At 47.0% G+C, this 22213-nt stretch overlaps 1 protein-coding gene across 3 annotated transcripts in view; it reads right to left on the bottom strand.

The window, feature by feature from the left end:
* Positions 1-4240: 4240 nt before the first annotated feature.
* Positions 4241-22213, bottom strand: part of LOC146816467 (uncharacterized) — a 589990-nt gene continuing 572017 nt past the window's right edge. For all 3 annotated transcript variants that reach the window (XM_085610299.1, XM_085610297.1, XM_085610298.1), the window contains one exon: positions 4241-8036. In XM_085610299.1, the coding sequence (XP_085466425.1) occupies positions 4941-8036 (3096 nt within the window). In that variant the 3' untranslated portion in view covers positions 4241-4940. The remainder of the gene's footprint in view (positions 8037-22213) is intronic.

Consider the following 22213-nt stretch of genomic DNA (forward strand, 5'->3'; position numbering starts at 1 on the left):
CGTTAATACCATAGTCGACGGTGACAAAAACCCTCGTCGACGGATTCCCAACTCCACTCTTGACGCTTTCTTTGGCAACAGGCGAACTTCAGTTTTCGGTGACGACGACCGAGGTGGTTTCTTTGTTGACGGTACCGGTGACTATGTAGTTTTCGTTGACGTCTTTACTTCAGGAGGCACTGAAAAGGCCTCTTTGAAGGAGTGCGTGACCTAAGGGGGTGTCTTAGGCAGCTCAGAACTCGCCTTTCTGGCTTGTTTATCCCCTGAAGCATGTCCCTTCCTCTCCTTTCCATGTTTTGGAGGAGATTTTGAGGGACTGCGCCCATGAGAGGTCTTTTTAAGGGCTGGACGCTCCCCAGATGAATGGGCGTGAGGTGATCTTCTCCTCTTATGGGAACTCCTGGATGAGGAAGAAGAGGATGCCTTATCACTATCCTCACTAGAAATCACTTCTTTTCTGGCTTTGAGTTTCAGAAGCCATATCAGAAGGCGTCCCTAATGATCCCTTAAGGTTTTACTTGAAAAGGTGCGACATACCTTGATATCCTTTGCCTGATGGTCTGGATATAGGTAATAAATACAGCCCTTATGAGGATCAGGAGTATAAAGCCTTTTCTTTGAGCAGGTATCACATGCTCTAAACAGTACCTTTTTCTCTTTTCCTGACATAATTGTGCCTGAGTGATGACAAATCAACACTGAAGATAAATCCTGTAGATGTAAATGTTGAACTGAAGCCAAGATTGCCTAGCACAATGTGCGTTAGAAAATCTGGAGGTCTAAGGTTCTCTCAGGGGTGTTCTAGAGGGTGAAGGGTCCTGATTGGTTCAAGAATTATTTTTGGTCTCTTTTACAAAACAAGAGTTATGGGTTACAAAACTGAAATGGGTCTAGGCCTACTTTCTGCTTTGTATTGATTTAGCATTGCGTTTTTGATATACCGGGGACTCGCATCTCGACGACAGGGAATGATTCAAGCATGAGAATCTATTAAAGTTCCAATACTGGAGTAATGCATGCTATTAACAGCAAGAATAATATGAACATTTCTAATGTGGTTCTCATGACCTTGACATTTTAACAACATGAAGACTACTTCTATGCGCTACACTATGAGAGCTTTGTGTAGCTAACTTGCCTCAATAGTGTCTTGGAATTTAACACACATCATACCAGTTCAAAGCGGAGAAGCTGTGGTTGATAGACTTGGGCCAGGTGAGTGTGTTCCCTCAAAAGGAAAACATACGTTCGCTGAGCTGAGCTCTTCTCCTCTTGGAATTAGTTCAGTATAAGCGTTCAGCATAGGAATGAATGCTTCTGCAGTACAGCAGTTTGGCAGGACCTCTTGCGATAATCTAGGGCCAAAACTTCTCTGGGTTAGTGGTCACATATTGGGTTTTTATAGCACTGACCACTGACATTTACCCTACACTGGAGATTTTCCCCTTGATTCCAGACAAACAGTATGAACCAGTATGACAATACAGGACAAACTGGTATAAACCAGTATAAAAAAGTATGCAAAGTCATACTACAGGATTACTTCATGCATTCAATGTCTGACCTAGAAACATAAATAATAAGATACTTGTCTCAGACTTATGTCACTTTAAGTGTTTGTTAAGGTCTTTGTCTGAATGATCCGGTACTTTGACATGTTTCTGAAAGATAAGTACATGCAGTATACAGGCCAAAAGTAGACAGGCTACCTTAATGGTCGGGCACAAAATAGAGTCTGGCTTTTCTGTCTTTATGACACAGCAGAAGCTACAAAAGTCTCTGGATCTAGTGTGGTGCAAGAGGAGATATTCTAAGGTAAGGAATATGCTGTTTTAAATATCCATCAGAGGTTCTGATTATTCTGCCCGTCCTTCATGTTGCCCAAGCATGGCTTGTCTATCAGAGTCCTTTACCAAAATCATTCTTTATGCTTCCTGTGTCAAGGACTTACTGGAATGGTTATTTCCATAGACAGTTGCCTTCTACTCCTTGGGAGTTAATTTTGGTTATATCATGATAGATGGCTCCTCAATTTAATCCCATGCAAAAGGCTTTAATACATCATCAATCATGGAAAACAGCTTTCTTAGTGTCCAGAACTTTGGTCTATAGAATAAGTGACCTTCAAACACTTTTAGATGTAGAAACTCGTATTGTGTTCTATAGAGCAATAATGCCTTCCATAGAGCAGTCATTCTTGCCAAAAGTTGTCTCAGATTTTGAATCAATATATATTCTTGCTGATTCCCTTTTTTAATTCTTCCACTCTGGCACAGACATGTAGCAACACATTTTATCTGGATGGCGCAGAAGATTTCAGAAAGACCAATTACTTTTTCGTGAGCAATGGCCACTTAGACCTTGCTACATCTAAATAATCCATCTCAAGGTGGACAGTCTCTTGCATCTCCTTCGGTTATCAATTAGCCACATAAAAAAAAAAGTTTCTTATTGCTTTACAAATATCTCAAAGCCACACATTTTATAAGGCAGCAAAATGGACATCTTGTTATATGCTTACCGAACAATATTATTAGAACAGATTAGTTGGACAAGCCACCCTAAAATAACGTATTTGGTTTTACTATCATTGGAGTTTAGAGACTGCTTATTCTAGGGAAGAGAGTGGTACTTTATTTAATGCTCATGACTATCACTGAAAATTCTATGATGCAGAAGGGAAAGTTACTTGTATTCGTAGTTCTCCATCGTAGAAATCTTCATTGTACGTCATGAAGAACCCTTCATCCTCCCAATTGTCTATTGTTCAGTAGCAGGAGGTTACCTTTTGATTTAGACTCTGGCTAAGCTCTTCAAAAAGAACAGAGGCTCTCAAGCAACTGCCAGTACAAGGCATGCTGTGAGAACGAAGCTATGCCTTCTTTTCAGCTGCTTCTTTCATACGCCTATCAGGATATTTCCTCTGCATGTTCACACTTTACACTTCTGACTTAGGCCTCCTCTGCTTAAGGAGGAAATGGACCTGCAATGCAGTATACCAAATGTTAAGTGTGAAAGCAAAAGACCGAAAAGGCTTGTAAAGGTTGTTATGCATTTGAAAATAATGCCAGTTCTCAAAACTTCTGCTAGTACATCCTGTGTATTGATTTGAAGTGTTTGGGGATCCTCACACACAAGCAAGAAGAGTCAATCCTCAAGATTTCAATGAAGATTCCGAAGATGAAGAACCAGGATTACAAGTTTACTTTCCCCTTCTCCTCTTCTTGCCCCTGCATGCACAGTCGCTGTAAAAGATGCATCTTCCCTGGTAGTCTAGTCACATTCCTTCCTCGCATCATTGGATCTGCGGTCTATCAGTTTTCCTATCATGCAGATACCCTTTCTTTAACTGAGGCCCTTTCTTTGCAAAATTCTCACTTTTTTAACCTGTGTGATGCCGGAACACATAACATGCACACATGGTGATGGTCTGCAGCAGCCTTTCGTCCTACTACACAAAGGGCACTTCAAAGAGTGAAGCCATGGTTACCAAATAAGCTGTTGAAAATAGAAATACAATGGTAATGCAATAGAATGATGTTTACAAAATTGAAAAAGTACTAGTGAGAGCTTTTACCATGAAACAAGTGTTTCTGAGATCCTACACCCACAAACAGGAAAAACATAACTGACTCTGTGGCAACTCCCAGAGTACAGCGTGTTGACATACGGAAACAGATTAATTCATAAAGCAGCACTGCATAGTTTTAGCTTTACTGATGGTGCTGCATTTTCCTCATTTTTGCAAATATTTCTCTGGTTTTTGTGCTGCAAAGAAGTTTTATGTAAAAGCTCCATTTGATATAATACAACATTAGTACATTCACAAAAATGTAGCCTTTCCTAGAACACAATGGAGGTGTACCTGCATCAGAATGGCTGGATCCTTGTTTTTCTATGAATCATGGGTAGATAAATGTTTCTCTTTCTGAGTACCAAACAAGCAGTAAGGAATAATTCTAATGTTTATGACTATCAGTGAACATTATGCAGTGAAGGAAATGGGCTTCCATCAAAAACTGGAACAAATGTTTCATGTTCACCTAGGAAAAACATCCAGCTAGAATTGTTTGATCACATCAGTATAGGTTTTGAGATCCACAGCAACATTATTCACTGTATGGCCCCATTAAGGATAAAGTAGACGTTTCATTATGCACAGATCAAAGGTCTTGCTACCAAACGACAAAATAAGGCGTTCCTAAACTTAAAGAAAAATAAATCTTAGCACAAATGTGGATCCACTTATACCATTTATTTTAAGTAATTAACAAACATATTGTGCCTAAAGCAAATACGTAAACAAGTTCATCTAAACTGAAAACTGCAATGGTGGATTTTAAATGCATCAGATGCCCTTCAATACTTAAACAGGTATTAGTGACAATGTACAATCCAAATCAGACACAGAAAATCATGTCTTCTAATCTCTGGAGCTAATTAACAGTTCCTGAATTTTCAGTGCAAGAAAAGGCACTGTTCTCCTTTATGCTTAAATAGCTCAAATTATTTTTTAGACGTTTTGAAGTTCAGCCTTCTTGTACTCCCCCACTAATGTCTGGGTGCCCCTTCACAGAGAAGTAAACCTATGAAAATTTACAAGGCAATAAAAAAGAAATACCAAACTGTACACGTGTTCTGCAACAAATATATTTAAAGTTTAAGAATAACGAAAAATTGAACAGCTTTTTCTTAAATCCTTATGTATTCTACATCCAATTCTTAATTATATCATTTACTTTTTCCCGTGCACTTGATCATTTTTAGGTAATGAAATGTTAGAGTAGTTTACATTTTAAGAAGTCTGCAAAATGCCACAGAATAAAAGCATAAAAATAAGCCATACATAATACTAACAAGATAAACCAGAACACATTTAAATGACAGAGTACCACTCTTAAAACATACAAAAATCATACATATTTGAATATTTACATAATTTATTTCTTTAGCCTTCGTAACTCATAGTTTCTCGGCTCTTTTAAAGAAGTCTTTGGATTGATCTTTGCTTGCCGGTTTAGCATAGCGTCACCCTTCCCAGATGGAGAAGCTGCTATTTCTGCATCCTCTGCCTCATTACAAGGAATCTCTGCTGCAAGCTCGCCATCACAGCATATAGCGGACATTCCAAAGGATTCAACAGGGCTGTCTTCAATCTCATCTGTGAGATTTTTATTTCTTGAAGAGGATTCTGGGCTAGAAAGGCCCTGCCCTTCTTCACCCGAATCTACTGCTCCACATACTTCATCGGGGTCAGACAAATTATATTCCTTCCTTTCTGCATCAGTACTTGCACTTTTGAGATCTGAATTCGAAGAAGACTCTCTGCTTTCCATATGAACATTTTCTTGTCGGAAAGCTGTGAAGACAGAATAACTGTTTAATCCAGATGGCTCAGGTGTTATCTCGTCTTCCATTTCTTCATCCTCTTCCGTAACAAACACTCCTAGATCTTCTTCTTGCGTTTCTTCTGGAGTAACAGCAGATTGACTCTCTGTGGGGTTTGAAATAACAGTTTTGGGCACACTTGCCACAAGCTGTGCTGTAGATTTTGGCTTTTCCTTTTTGTTTTCGTCTATTACGCCTGCCTTGGGTTCTAATGGTGCAGAAGAAGCACCAAGATTTGCACTTTTTAGATCGCTGTGCTTATGCTCTATCACTTTAGTATTTCCTGAAATAGTTTCACCAAACTCCGGATCAATGCGTTCCTCTTTAATGCATATGTCTAAAACTGCATGCTTTTGGGAGTCAACTAAATCACCAGCTTTCGTGGGAGGTGGAATAACTTTATCAACCTTGGAAGTAGTAGCTGACAAGGTAGGCTGTGCAACTTTAGCACCCTTGGTTATAGGAGAAACCACAATGGTTTCTCGAGATGCACCTTTACTACCTGCACGATCACTGCTTTTGGAGGTAGAAAGTGAACTTGCTTTCTCAGTGTGCACGGCGGCACCACTGTTTTGTTGAGAGCTAGGTTTTGCATTAGCCTCCTTAACTTTAGCAGTGTTCAAGTTCTGTACATTCCCCTTTCCAGTGGAGGAACCTTTTACCTTTGTAACAGCGGATATCTTCGCACCACTGCTGTAAAATATGTCATATAGATCTTTAGCACTTGTTGACGCAAGGGAGGATTTAGTTGCCTTTTGACTTCCTGCAGGTTCAGGCTTTCTAGGGGAAACAGAGGTGTTTTTAACTACAGTAGTAGATGTTGGGATATTACCAGTTTGGGTTACGGGGAGAGGTGAAATCTGAGGGATAGTTAATGATGGCATTTTTCCTTTTGCCTTGCCGCCGGCTGCTGCTCCTGCCACTACAGAAATCTGTGGCCACTGATGTTCATTTCTTACAGGTGCTCTTACATTGTACTTTATATTTTTTCTTCCAAATGGTGTTCCTACTAATGGCCACTGAGGCTGAGCAAATTGCTTAGGAGTTTCTTGAGTTGTCTGATTGTTCTGCATTACAAATGGTGCTGTGACGGGTGGCCACTGAGGTGGAGTGTAAGGTTGCGGCAACCCAGTAGGATTTAAATTGCTTTGTATTGCACATGTTACTGGCACTGGTGGCCATAATGGTGAAGCAAACTGTTGCAATGGTGGTGTTGGGGGCCACTGTGGCTGTGTAACTGTTGGTAACCCTGCAGACTGGGTATGAGTTTTTTTAATTTCTGGAGCTTTTACACCTTTCTGCTCATTAGATACAGTTGTATCACCTTTCACATTTTTTTGTGTCTCCTTTACATGTTCATCTTTACCACAGACCTTCTTGGACAAGACTGATGTCACATTATTAGACTGAGAATCTACTTTTGCAGTAGGAGAGGACCTGGTGGACTCCAGAGCGGATGGTTTGGTTAGCACGGCATTGCCAGATCTCCTGGTGCTTGGAGCTAATGTGTTAGTACTTACTTTTGCTTGTGAAGAATTAGAAGTACTAGATTTAAACGGATTAGACTGTGTTAAGGATGGTTTTCCAGCAAGCTTAATTTTAATACCCTGTTTCTCAAGCTGGGATTCACTCTCTTTTTCTTTGTCTCTTTCCTTTTCCCGTTCCCTTTCCTTCTCCCTTTCTCGTTCCCTTTCCTTTTCCCTTTCTCGTTCCCTTTCCTTCTCCCTTTCTCGTTCCCTTTCCTTCTCCCTTTCCCTAGCCCGTTCTCTTTCCCTTGCTTTCTCTCTGTCCCTTTCTCGCTCCCTCTCCCGCTCCCTCTCTTTCTCCCGCTCCCTCTCTTTCTCCCTCTCCCGCTCTTTCTCCCTCTCCCGCTCTTTCTCCCTCTCCCGCTCCTTCTCCCTCTCCCGCTCCTTCTCCCTCTCCCTCTCCCGCTCCTTCTCCCTCTCCCGCTCCTTCTCCCGCTCTTTCTCCCTTTCCCGCTCTTTCTCCCTTTCCCGCTCTTTCTCCCTTTCCCGCTCTCTTTCTCTCTCCCTTTCTCTGTCTCTTTCCTTCTTCTCCTTATCCTTGACCTTGTCAATGTCTTTATCCAAGTCTTTGACCATATCTCTTAGCCTCTCTCGCAGCTTTTCTCGAAGCCTTTCCTTTTGGTCTTTTTCTTTGTCGTTCTCTCGTCCTACTTCCTTACCATTCTCCAGGTTTTTTTCCTGTTCATTCTTTCCCTGGTCTGTGACTTCTTCCACTGTAACACTTTTTGGCACAGACTGAGGTCTTTTATCATGCAATGGCTTTTTCCAATTGACCTTGCCAAAAACAGAGGTGTTAACTGCTTCATATTTAGCAGAATCTACCTTGTCTTCCTTATCCTTTTTAGATGCAGATTGAGTGCTACTCTTTTGTGCAGTTTCATTTTTACTAAGATTCTGATTGGCAGACTCATCTTTACAGGTCATCTTGTCCTTTGCTGAATGCTCGTCTCCCTTCTTTGGTACTTTAGAGTCCTTTTCCTCGCTTCCCTCTTTTGGCTGTTCTTGCAGCTTGCGTTTTAACTCATTTGCTCGTCGACGATCTGCTTCCTTGACAGCAGCCAGACCAACCTGCCGGTCCAATTTTCTTCTCTCCTCATAAAGTAGGTTCTTCTCGATATATTTCTGTGGAAAAAAAAACTATTTTCAGAATACATACATCACTTCAAAAAACAATCTTACTCAATGTATTACTTAAATTACCTTCAGCGGGCTTTGAATAGTAAAATGTACAATTAATTTAAATATGTAAATTTTTATGACGGTTACTAATTGATTTGTGGGGTACCTAATGTTAGTAAATACATTCTTAAAGAAGCGATATGCTATATTATCAGACATCTACTACAACCGGCTGACATCAGCAGTAAACAAAATGCGCTTAGCTACAATGACAGTTCATCATGGACAGTATCAGTGCTTTAAGTGGGATGAAAAATGTAGCGGGACGAGTCCATGAAAGGGGTGTGGCCAAAGAAGAAGAATTAGGAATCCTTTCTAAGAGGTGTGGCCCAAGAATTAAGGGCATGGCATTAAACATAAAAATTCTGTTCACACACTGTCACTTGACCCTGACTGAGTTTCTATTATTGTATTCAGACACATCACGCAAAATAGAAAATATGCTTCAAACAAGTTTCAGACCTACACGTTTGCAAATAATAACTATATCACATACAAGCAATGATTTTGTTGGGAACAAATAAAATTGACATTGCTCCATTCTGAAAACATGAGACTGAAGAACAAGTTACTTACCTTCGGTAACGATATATCTGTAAAAGACATTTATTATAAATATTATAGATTCCTTACCTTAGAATTACCCCCAGGCGTCAGACTGGATCCAGAGAATTGTTTTCATAGCAGTACCCCGCGTGTCGGTAGGTGGCGGTGGTCGACTCCGCGTTCGTCGGCGTCATGATCATCGGGATGATTTTGCGGTATCTACTTAGACGACACCCTTGCACGCGGACGTCAGTTCTTTACATGACATTCCACGCCAGAAGCTCAGAGCCATGCAAGACACTGACTGCTGGTGCACAAAACTAGGGCCCTGACAGGGAGTCCCTTACCCTATAAGTCAGTTCGCAGAACGGGGAGGATGGGTGGGAAGGGGAGGATGGGTGGGGCGGTAAGGAATCTATACCTAATAAAAGGTCTCTTACAGATATATCGTTACCGAAGGCAAGTAACTTGTTCATCTGAAAGAGACTATTAATTATAGATTCCTTACATAAGAATAGATACCCCAGCAATACAAACCTCGGAGGTGGGTCTGCAAACTAAGTTCACACCAGAAAGTCCTGTAGAACTAAACGGCCAAAGAAGCAGTCTCTCCGAACTTGGCTTTTCAGGCAGTAATGTTTGGTGAACGTGTGCAATGAAGCCCACATGGCTGCCTGACAGATGTCACTGAGGGGGACTCCACGTCTCAAAGCAGTAGTGGCTGCTGTCGCCCTGGTGGAATGGGCATGCAGCCCTACTGGAGGTTCCTTTTTCGCTAAGGAATAACAAATCTTGATGCAAATACTGACCCATCGAGAGATGGTCTGCTCTTGCACGGACCGACTTTTCTTGGTGCCCACATAGCCAACAAAGAGCTGATCATCCACCTGGAATTGTTTTGTGCGATCCAGATACAATGAAACCGCACGTTTTGGATCCAGACGGTGGAGCATCTCCTCCTCTTTAGAAGGATGCGGGGGCGGTAAGAAGGTAGGCAAAGTGATTGTCTGACCAATATGGAAAGAGGTAACCACTTCGGGAAGAAAGGAAGGACTAGTCCAAAGGACAACCTTGTCCGGATGACCAGCCAGAAAGGAAAATGCTACTTACCAGTATGCATCTGTTCTTGGCATGTAGAGCTGCAGAGATTCATACTTTGTGCACAGATCGCCATCTGGTGTTGGGCTCGGATGCCTGCACCTTGTTGTTGTCTTGGAAGAAGTCTTTTGTAGTAACGAGATAGGTGACTCCTCCCTTGGACGAAGTGCACATGGGCATCGACTCCATCCTCAGATGGTTTTTCACCATGAAGGGAAATGATGGCGTTTGTAAGAAACAGAAAGATGTCCATGAGAATTTATTGAAGTAAGATAACCCTGGAACAGATACAGGTTCCGGGGAGGTGGGTGGGTGTGTGAATCTCTGCAGCTCTACATGCCAAGAACAGTTGCATACTGGTAAGTAGCATTTTCCGTTCGAGGCATATGAGATGCAGAATTCACACTCTGTGCATAGACTGTACAGCAGTGTCTCCCCTAGCGGTGGTCGCCTGTATCGGTTGCAGTGGTTTGAAAAAGTGTCTTAAGAACAGCTTGGCCTGCAGAAGCTTGTTGCTTTGTCTGCACATCTACACAATAGTGTTTGGTGAAGGTGTGTGTTGTAGACCATGTTGCTGCCTTACAAATGTCTTCTAGGGGAATGTTCCTTAAGAATGCCATGGAAGCCCCTAGTTTGCATGTTGAATGCGATCTAGGGGGAATTGTTAACGTACGTTTTGCTTTCAGATAGCATATTTGAATACATTTTACTATCCACCAGCCAATTCTGGCTTTGGAAATAGGTTGCCTGTATGAGATGGAGAGAAACCTACAAACAGTTGCTTTGTTTTCCTAAAGGTTTTGGTCCTATCTATGTAGTAAAGTAAAGATCGAGTCGAGTGTGTGAAGAGCTCTTTCTGCTACAGAATCAGGATTTTGGAAAAATACTGGTAACTCTACTGATTGATTAAGGTGGAAAGCAGAGATTACTTTAAGAAGGAATTTTGAATTTGTCCCAAGAACCACCTTGTTGAACAAGTTACTTACCTTCAGTAACGATGTATCTGTAAGAAACATTAGTTAGATTCCTCACCTAAGAATATCCCCAGGCGTCAGACTGGATCCGGAACATTCTTGTAGCAATACCCCTTGCACGTCGCTAGGCGTCGTCTGCGGCTCCGCGTCCGTCGTTGGCGTCGTGCGCTGGAATGACGTCGGAGTACTTAGATGCCGCCCTCGCGCGCTGTCGTCAGTTCTTGTACATAGCTTTCCGCGCCAGGAACGCAGAGCCATGCAAGAGACCGACACTGGTGCCAAAAAATCTAGGGCCCTGAAAAGGATAGCCTTAACCCTAGATGTCAGTTCGCAGAACGGGGAGGATGGGTGGGTCGATGAGGAATCTAACTAATGTTTCTTACAGATACATCGTTACCGAAGGTAAGTAACTTTTTCATCTGAAAGAAACCCGTTAGTTAGATTCCTCACCTTAGAATTGATACCCAAGCAATACCAACCCCGGTGGTGGGTCTGCGAACTGGAGGACAGAACAGCCAAAGAAGCCACCCCTCCGGACTTGGCTGTCTAGGCAATAGTGCCTGGCAAACGTGTGCAGCGAAGCCCCGTCGCCGCCTGACAGATGTCCTGCAAAGGGACTCCCCGTCCCAAAGCAGTAGTAGCCGCTGTGGCCCGAGTAGAATGGGCTCGCAGCCCAACAGGAGGGACCTTTTTTGCCAAGGAATAACAGGTTTTTATACACAAAACGACCCACCGGGAGATGGTCCGTTTGTGCACAGCTTTCCCCTTCTTAGCACCCACGGAGCCAACGAAAAGCTGGTCGTCCACCCGGAACTGTTTCGTGCGGTCCAAATAAAAGGAGAGCGCACGTTTTGGGTCCAGATGGTGGAGCCGCTCTTCCTCTTTGGAAGGATGCGGAAGCGGAAAGAAGGTGGGCAAGGTGACAGATTGCCCAAGATGAAAGGGGGTCACCACTTTCGGTAGAAAGGAAGGACGAGGCCGAAGGACAACCTTGTTCGGATGAACAGATAGAAAAGGAGGCTTGGACGATAGAGCCTGGAGCTCACTCACCCGTCTAGCCGAGGTGATGGCTACCAGGAAAGCAGTCTTAAGAGTCAGAAGACGAAGAGGACAATTGTGAAGAGGCTCAAAGGTAGCGCACATCAGAAATGTTAAGACAAGATTCAAGTCCCACTGAGGCATTACGAAAGGGACAGGAGGGAACGTGTGAGTAATGCCTTTAAGAAAGCGTGACACTACAGGGGACTTGATAAGAGGGCTGATCAGGAAGCCGTAAGAAGGCAGAGATGGCAGCAAGATAACCTTTCAAGGTGTCCAAGGCAGAACCCTGCTGGGCCAAAGAAAGAAGAAAGAGGAGAACCTCAGAAAGAGGGGCGGAAAGGGGATCCACAGCCTTTGCTGTGCACCATGCCACAAATTTGTTCCACCGGCAGGCGTATACCGTCTTTGTGGAGGGACGCCTGGCTGCCAGAATGATATCACAGACTTCAGGAGGCAAGTCAAATGGCATCAACTGCCTCCGCTCAATCTCCACGCATGTAGGTGGAGGCTGGACAGGTTCGGGTGGAGGACCGTCCCCTGCTGCTGCGACAGAAGATCCTCCTGAAGAGGCAGTCGTATCGGGGGATCGATGGACATACTGAGTAGCTCGGGATACCAGTACCTTCGTGCCCAATCCGGAGCCACCAAGATGACTTGGGCCCGGTCGCGCCTGATCTTCTTCAGCACTCTGGGCAGAAGTGGTAAAGGCGTACAACAGACCGCAACTCCACTCGCGACGAAAAGCGTCTCCGAGCGAGTGCCGCCTTGGAAACTCCAACGCACAGAACTGCTGACATTGCGCGTTCTCTTCGGTGGCGAATAGATCTAACCAAGGCTCTCCCCACTGCAGAAAGAGACCATGCGCCACGTCCGAGTTCAGACGCCATTCGTGATCCATCATGCACCGGCGGCTGAGTTCGTCCGCTCTGGCGTTGAGAGCACGCCAGATGTTGAACCACTAGGGTGATGCCCTGGTGTTCCAGCCATGTCCAGAGGCGCAGGGCCTCCTGACAAAGGGTCCACGACCCCACCCCACCCTGTTTGTTGCAATACCACATGGCGGTGGTGTTGTCTGAACACCTGCACGACACTTCCCCGGACAGAGGGAAGGAAGGCTTTCAGTGCAAGTAGGATCGCACTCCGCTCCAAAAGACTGATATGGAGCCGAGACTCCACCGGAGACCAGAGTCCTCTGATCTCCGCCTCTCCCATATGGCCCCCCCCATCCCAGGAGGGACGCATCCGTCACTACCACGTGCTCCGGTTGGGGAAGGGAGAGGGATCTGCCGCTGACCCAATCGCGATTCGTGAGCCACCACTGCAGCTGTTTCGCAGTGCCCTCCGAGATCAAGACGTGGTCGGACAGGTTGCCTCGATGCTGGGCCCACTGAAACTTCAGGTCCCACTGCAGAGCCCGCATCCGCCATCTGGCGTGAGGTACTAACAGGATGCAGGAGGCCATCAGCCCCAGAAGCCGCAGCACCAACCTGACCGAAATCCAGGACAGAGGCCGGAAGATGGGAATCAGGGCTCGAATGTCCAGGACCCACTGTTCCGGCGGAAAGACCCGGAACTGCGCTGAATCGAGAACCGCCCCTATGAAAAGGAGTTTTTGGGAGGGACTCAGGTGCGACTTCGGCACATTGATGGAGAACCCCAGCGAATGCAGGAGGTCTGCCGTAGTCTGGAGGTGGGAGACGACTTGCTGGGGCGAGCCCGCCTTCAACAGCCAGTCGTCGAGATAGGGGAAGACTGGGACCCCTGATCTGCGCAGATGAGCTGCGACCACCGCCATCACTTTCGTGAACACCCGAGGGACACTGGTGAGGCCGAAGGGGAGCACGGTGAACTGAAAATGCTTCTGACCCACCGTGAACCGCAGGTAACGCCGGTGGGCCGGCAGGACAGGGATGTGGAAATAAGCGTCCTGCAAGTCCAACGCTACCATCCAGTCTCCAGGGTCTAGGGTAGCAAGAACCTGAGCCAAAGTGAGCATCTTGAACCGTTCCTTCCGGAGGAAGGCGTTCACGCTTCTGAGATCCAAGATCAGGCGTAGGCCCCCTTTGCCCTTCTTGGGAACCAGAAAGTAGTGGGAATAGCAACCACAACCTACTTCTGGACCAGGAACACGCTCGACGGCCTCTTTGGCCAAGAGGGCCGAAACCTCCTCCCGGAGAAGATGCAAATGATCCCCCGACATACGGTGGTTCTGCGGTGGCATGGCTGGAGGGGTCGTCTCGAAGGGGAGGGAGTAGCCCCTTCGGACGATTTGCAGCACCCACCTGTCTGAAGTGATGGAGCGCCAGTGGAGCAGGTGATGGCGAACTCTGCCCCCCACTGGCGTTGAATGGGCCTGAAAGCTCGGACTAGGAGGGCTTTGAGGCGGATGCTGCCGGGGTGGATGTGGACTGACCGGCACGTTGTCCTCCAGAACCGCCTCGTCGGAAACCACGTCCACGTGCAGGTTGGTTCTGCGGCCGGTGGCTGGGCGGACGTGAGGAGGCGCCCCTTCCTTGGCCACGAACGGGGCGAAAGGCGGAAGTTTGCGGCCGCGGGGCCGAAAGACCCAAGGACTTGGCCGTGGCCCGGGAGTCCTTGAACCGGGCCAGCGCACTGTCCGCCTTCTCGCCAAAAAGGCAAGTGCCATCGAAGGGCCTGTCCATGAGGGCGCTTTGGACATCCCCTGAAAACGACGTGGACCTCAGCCAGGCGTGACGCCGAAGCGCCACCGTGGTGGAAATTGCCCGACCCAGCGAGTCCGTGGTGTCTAGTCTGTAGGAGAGTAGGGTCTGCTTTCTATGTTCACCCCCACTTTTTGCTTTTGCTTTACTGGTTTACGACTTAGATGTGGCTGTGGGCCTGCTAATCAGACCCACAGCCCTGCTGTTCTCTCTCTAAATTACTACTATGTACTTTAGGTGCATAACCCATTTGGATAGGATCACCTTATTGGCCCCTGTACAGTGTACCCTAGGTACCCAGGGCATAGGTGTACCCTAGGCCTACCAGGGGCTGCAGCATGTATTGTGCCACCCCTGGCCTGGCCTTCCATTTTGACACAACTGGCTGATCACTCAGCTGGGGCAAGGTCGTGTAATCACCCCTTGCTTAGGTGTAGTATTCCTATACCTAACTTACATATAGACACATGTGTACCTATCAGTCACTCCTATGGCAGGCCTTGACAATCCTGGAGGCAGAGTGCTTGGTACCATGTGAGATGGTGCTCTAGCATGAGCTGAGCCTGTCTGCAGCTTTCGGAACCATGTCCTTATAGCTGTTCTATGATATAGCCTACCATATACTCTTAAAGTGCCTTATAATCTTAGACGGTTATGGTAACTATGGTTTGGCTTTATCAAAGCATGTCGTGTAAGGTGTCTAACACTCGGGAATAATACCCCCATGCCATTTCTGGACATGAGAATATTATTCCCCCCTTCTAGAGGGAAAGACATGTTAAAATCATACTTCAACTGTTAGCCTCTGACCAAAGCCTCAGCATCACAAAATGGATGCTGCTGCCACGACACAAGTCTGACCTCCTGCTGCTGGGAGGGATCCCAGCCAGGGAGGCCTGGACAATAGGTTTCCTGCTTGGGGAGGTGCTAGCACCTCCCCAGACAGCCTTTAGTGTATTGGGGCAGGGTGGGCTGAAAGGAATGAGACATGCCTGGGGCACACAAGGTGTTCCTTGCATAGTCCAGTTCAAACCGGCGCTGGGGCACTCCAGCCCCAGCTCTGGCGCGAAACTGGACAAAGGGAAGTGGGTGTAACCACCCCCTCCCAGGTCCCACCCATAAGGCGTGACCTAGCAGGTATCCCAGCCCCCCAGATTAGTATAAGAGTGGGAGTTGGGCCTCAAGACTTTAGATTATCCTGAACCTGCAAAACTGAACAGAAACTCTGGACCTTCGACATTCGACGAAAGAAGAAGACTGAAGAATCTCCCTTGTAGCCAAGGAGTGGCTACCCTGTGCAAACAGGCACCATCAAGTGACTACCCTTTGCTTTGTGAAACGTTCGACGAGGAACCGACTGCAGAGCCCGACCAGAGCCTTGATTTCCAGACTTCTCCGACCCTCATCCACATCTGCAGCAGAGCTGAGATCCGTGGAGGCGACGAGCGACGTGGGACCGGCTACCTGGGAAAAGTGGCTAGTAACTTACAGCGCAGCTTCTGAGGTACCCTCGAAGTTGTGCACCGGGGATTGAGAAGCCCCAACCCCAAGCACCATCTGCACCGAAGACCAGCCCCCCACACTCCACGAGTCCTGCGTGGGGCCCTTCAGCATTTTCCTGCTTGCCGCGTCTGTCCGGTTGCTTGCCCGCTGGCTAGTGGCCTTTGTGACGACGCTCCCTAAAATCTTCTGCGCTGGTTTGGCTCCTCCAGACTGGCTCCCGCTTCTCTGCAAAGAAGAAGCACCCCAGACCTTCCTGGTCTGCACCAGAAGCAAGTCCCTTGTTCTTCGTGGGTTCCGCTTGCCAAGGCTTGGTGAGTCCTAGTCCAACTTCGACGCCGCCGACAGCAAGAGCCTTCGTGGGACAGCTCGCCTCCTGGTCCTGGTCGTCCTCGACGCTTCCTGGTCCTCCTGGCTCCAGCGACAAGCTTCACCTTCACCTGCAACTCTTCACGACATCGCCTGGTTCCTTCCTGGTTCCACGTGGTCACTGGCTAGTGACCTTGACTCTGTCCCTTCTGCTTGCAGGTTTCTTCTCTTCGTGATCCCAGCCTTGGGATCCACCGGACACTCTCCCCTGACTGCCTGTCAGCATCTTTCTTCAGGCATCCATAGGAGTCGACGACGAAAACGACGCATCTTCACCCCTATGCACCCGCAGCCTGTGGGCTAGGTAACTTGGGTACTCCGGTGCTCATCAGGATAGTGACTATCCTAGTGTCTAGTTTTCAAGTCTCAACTTCCTAGCTACTCCGGAAGTGTCCTAAATCTATCTATTTCTAAACTGTAACATCGCTATTGACTTTTACGCATTACGCGTGAGTGTTTCCACTCTGCACACGAATCCCGTGGGCCTCCCACTCCCTAACTAACGCTAGTGTAGTGTAGCCCCAGCGATTCCCTAGGCCTAGGCCTATTCTATTTCCGTGACAGTGGTTCTTATACCACTTATTTAGTATATGGTTTGCGTGGCCCCTAGGGCCTAACTGTATTACTTACCTGTGTGACTTACTGTATGCATTAATAAGACTGTGTTGTACTTACCTCTAAACTCATAAAGAGTGCTGAGGGTTTGCTTAGAATAAATACACTTTATTTTATATATATATCTGTTGTGGTGTCCTTTCATTTGGTATTCGAGGGATTATATATGGTATCACAGCTGGCTTCACATGCCATTCAGAGTTTAGCCTAAGACTGCTCTTGTCCATGCTACCACTAGGATAGCTGGTCTATAAGGTTGACTTTACAACCAATCACCATAAGGGTATTTGGACTGATATAAGGTGTACACTATAACTAGTGACATCATACATCAGGCCAACTTCTCACATTGGTGAGCAGCGGTTGGGATCTGAGCTTGCTGTTGTAATACCATTGTAATCTTGAGATACTAAATTGAAAGATCACACAGATATTGTCTAGGTACATATAACATAGATTATTATACTTAAGTCCTACTGGACTTTGTAGTTGTAGGTTGAAGGGAATAACACACCCTGACTACAACTACTAGAAAGGTTTAGTAGATACAACTAGTGTAGGTAGGTGCACACACCACACCCTCACTAGATCATGCCTCTGGGAGGAGATCAAGTAGATGCTCTCTCAGGAGGGGCAGGTCTGCAGAAGACCCCCTCTAGGTATGATACCTTAACATTCCAGGAGATGAGACAATTGTGTACCTCCAGAGGAATAAAACAGGGTGCAAACCCTACCCTCCTTCAGTTAAGACAACTCCTAGAGGAGTATGATGCTCAGAGGGCATCACAGGAAGGTGCCCTAGGCGCAGAGGAGGGTCTACCCACCACAGAGGAGTCAGATGGGCCTTCAGATGGGGAGGTAGACAGCCAGAGCCAAGTAAGGAGACTTAGCCAGGCTAACTTAAGTTTACATGGGAGTTTGCATGGGGTCCCCCCATACAGACCCACAAGTAGACATTCACAGAGAAGCAGGAGGGACAGATCCCCTTCAAGGGAATCCATCCACTCCCATGTCTCTAACACCTCTAATGCTTCCTCTCACAGGGGAATGACTTCACCTGAGAGAAAGGAGCATGCAGCCAGAATGAGGGAGGCTAATCTGAGGATTCAGAGGGAAGAACTTGCCCTTGCCAAAGAGAAGCTTGCTCTGGCTAGAGAACAAAAGTTAAGTGGGTTAGAACCCACTGGTGGCAGCAACATTCCTAGAGATAGAGACAGGCACTATGATAATAGAAACCTGAGCAAGATTGTCCCTCCCTACAAGTGTGGGGATGACATCCACAAATGGATAACTGCTTTGGAGAGAGCTTGCAAAGTACAGCAGGTACCCCAAAGTCAGTGGGCAGCTATCTTGTGGCTCTCCTTCTCTGAGAAAGGAAGAGACAAGCTCCTCACAGTTAGTGATGAGGATGCAGATAATTACACTGTCCTGAAGAGTGCTCTGATTGATGGGTTTGGCCTAACCACTGAACAATACAGGTTGTTGTTCAGGGATACCCAGAAGACACAGACTCAGGACTGGACTGACTTTGTAGATTGTGCCACTAAGGCTCTGGAAGGCTGGCTATTGGGAAGTAAGGTTAAGGACTATACAGGATTGTATAATTTGATCATGAGAGAACAAATACTTAACAACTGTCAAAACCAGCTATTGCATCAACACCTGATTGATTCTGATCTGACTTCTCCCCAAGAATTGGGAAAGAAGGCAGATAGATGGGTCAGGACTAGAGTTAAGCAGAAAAACCAGAACCAGGGCGGTGATCAGAAAAAGGCAGACCAGAAGGGTAATGAGCAGAAACAAAAAGACCAGAAGTCTTCACCAGGCCCCCAAAAGGCTCAGGGGGAGGGTGGTTCCAAAAAGGATAAGAAGAAAGAAGGCCAAAAGAAACCATGGTGCAACTATTGTAAGTCTACCTCACATTGGTTTAGTGAGTGCACCAAAAAGGATAAGCCCCCAGCCACCATTGCCCCTAAGGCAACTGTACCCCCTAGTTCAGCTGTAAGTGGTGGTTCCCAGCAAAAGGGTGTAGTAGGGTTAACCCTGGGAACTGAGGAGGATTCTGGCCTAGTCAGAGTGCCTACTCAGGCTGTCCTGATCTGTGATGGGGACTTAGCTTTGTCCTCTACTGTAGGCCCCAGTAACCTGGGCAAGTACAGACAGACACCTTTTATCAACCAAAGAATGGCTCAGGCCTACAGGGACACTGGGGCTAGTGTCACAATGGTGACACCTGCTTTTGTGGACCCTGGACAGATCATACTAGGTGAGAATTACCTAGTGACCAACGCTAGCAATGCCACTACCTCCCATAGTGTGGCTATTGTTAACTTCTCCTGGGGAGGGGTAACTGGCCTCAAGAAAGTTGTTGTTAGTTCAGACCTTCCTGTAGAGTGTTTACTGGGCAATGATCTTGAAACTTCAGTTTGGTCTGAAGTGGAGTATAGGACCCATGCAGAAATGCTGGGGATAGATGCACATGTCCTTGCTGTGACCAGGTCACAGGCCAAAAAGTGCAACACTGAACAAGTGCTGGATCCTGAAACTATGGACCAGTCACACTCCAAGAGAAAGAGCAGTAGGGTTAAGGCTGTGCCTTCCCCCCTGCCTCAGGTGGTGGATCAGCCCTCCCAGGAGGATGATTCTGAGAGCCCTGAAGGAACTGTCCTAGAAGAACTTGAACCTGATCAGGTTGAGTTTCTTGGGACAGGGGGACCTTCCAGGGCAGATCTGAGGCAGGCTCAATTAGACTGCCCCTCTCTTGAACCCCTCAGACAGCTGGCTGCTGCTGAGGCTGCAGGGAATGCTCAAGGTACCCATAGAGTGTATTGGGATGAAGGGCTACTGTACTCAGAGGCTAGAGACCCCAAGCCTGGTGCATCCAGGAGGTTGGTCATACCACTGAAGTTCAGGGGCTTCCTTCTAACCTTGGCCCATGATATTCCCCTTGCAGGACATTTAGGCCAGAACAAGACTTGGGACAGGCTTGTCCCTCACTTTCACTGGCCCCATATGTCAGAAGATACTAAGGAGTTTTGTCGCTCCTGTGTCACCTGCCAAGCCAGTGGCAAATCAGGTGGCACCACAAAGGCCCCCCTCATACCACTACCTGTGGTGGGGGTCCCCTTTGAAAGAGTGGGCATAGATATTGTAGGACCAATGGACCCACAAACAGCATCTGGGCACAGATTCATACTGGTGATAGTGGACCATGCCACCAGGTACCCAGAAGCAATTCCCCTGAGGACCACAACAGCTCCTGTTGTGGCAAGGGCCCTGCTTGGAGTATTCTCCAGAGTGGGCTTTCCAAAGGAGGTCATTTCTGACAGAGGTGCCAACTTTATGTCAGGATACTTGACTGCAATGTGGAAGGAGTGTGGTGTTAACTATAAGTTCACCACACCCTATCACCCACAGTGCAATGGGCTTGTTGAGAGATTCAACAAGACCCTAAAGGGAATGATAAAAGGATTACCAGACAAGCTTAGGCGAAGATGGGACATCCTTTTACCCTGCCTTCTGTTTGCTTACAGAGAGGTCCCACAAAAGGGGGTTGGCTACAGCCCTTTTGAGCTTTTGTTTGGGCATCCTGTAAGAGGACCCCTGTGTTTGGTGAAGGAAGGATGGGAGAGACCTCTCAGACAACCCAAACTAGACATAGTGGATTATGTACTTGGTCTCCGCTCCAGGATGGCAGAGTATATGAAGAAGGCTTCTAAAAACCTTGAGGCAAGCCAAGAACTCCAAAAAGCTTGGCATGACCAAAAGGCTGTACTGACTGTTTACCAGCCAGGACAGAAAGTGTGGGTGTTGGAGCCAGTGGCCCCAGCAGCACTCCAAGACAAATGGTCTGGACCCCACACTATTGTTGAGAAAAAGGGAGAAGTCACCTACTTGGTGGACCTTGGGACTCCCAGAAGCCCCCACAGGGTGCTTCATGTCAACAGATTGAAGGCATATGTTGACAGGGCAGACATGGGGCTACTCATGGCTACAGATGAGGGGCAGGAGGAAGAGAGTGACCCTCTCCCAGACCTGTTGACTCAGAACCCTGATGATGGCTCAGTTGATGGTGTGGTCTTTTCTGACAGCCTCACTGTCCATCAGCAACAGGACTGCAGACAAGTTCTGCAGGCCTACAGACATATGTTCTCTCTGACCCCAAGTCAGACAAACTGGTGCACCCATGAGGTGGACACTGGTGACAGTCTGCCTGTGAAGAGTAAAATCTACAGGCAACCTGACCATGTCAGGGACTGCATAAAAGTTGAGGTACAAAAGATGTTGGAGCTGGGAGTCATTGAACCTTCAGAGAGCCCTTGGGCTAGTCCTGTAGTCCTTGTGCCAAAACCTCACACCCAAGATGGTAAGAGAGAGATGAGGTTTTGCGTGGATTACAGAGGTCTCAATGCTGTCACTAGGACAGATGCCCACCCAATACCTAGGGCAGATGAGCTCATTGACAGACTGGCAGCTGCTAAGTTTTTGAGCACATTTGACCTAACAGCAGGCTACTGGCAAATCAGACTAGCTGAGAGTGCAAAGGCCAAAACTGCTTTCTCGACCCCAGGAGGACATTATCAATTTGTGGTAATGCCCTTTGGTTTGAAGAATGCACCTGCCACTTTCCAAAGGCTGGTGAATCAAGTCCTTACTGGGTTGGATGATTATTGTGCAGCTTATCTTGATGATATTGCTGTCTTTAGCTCCACCTGGGAGGATCACCTGGTCCACCTGAGGAATGTTTTAGAGGCCCTGCAAAAGGCAGGCCTCACTATCAAGGCCACTAAGTGCCAGATAGGGCAGAGCAAGGTTGTATACCTGGGCCACCTAGTTGGTGGGGGTCAGGTTCAACCACTGGAGAGCAAGATCCAGACCATAAAGGACTGGGCTCCTCCAACTACCCAGACTCAGGTCAGAGCTTTCTTGGGCCTGTCTGGGTACTACAGAAAGTTTGTTAAGAACTATGGGTCCATAGTGACACCACTTAATGACTTGACCTCCAAGAAGATGCCAAAGAAAGTTCAGTGGACAGCAAGCTGTCAAAAAGCATTTGATGACCTGAAGCAGGCCATGTGCAGTGCACCTATTCTGAAAAGTCCAGACTACTCCAAAGAGTTCATTGTCCAGACAGATGCTTCTGAGTTAGGTGTGGGAGCTGTTCTTTCACAACTGAATGTAGATGGTCAAGACCAGCCCATTGCTTTTATAAGTAGAAGGCTGACCCCTAGAGAGAAACGTTGGTCAGCTATTGAGAGGGAGGCCTTTGCTGTGGTTTGGGCCCTGAAGAAGCTGA

Source organism: Triturus cristatus, chromosome 6 (assembly GCF_964204655.1).
Source record: "Triturus cristatus chromosome 6, aTriCri1.1, whole genome shotgun sequence".
Classification (NCBI taxonomy): domain Eukaryota; kingdom Metazoa; phylum Chordata; class Amphibia; order Caudata; family Salamandridae; genus Triturus; species Triturus cristatus.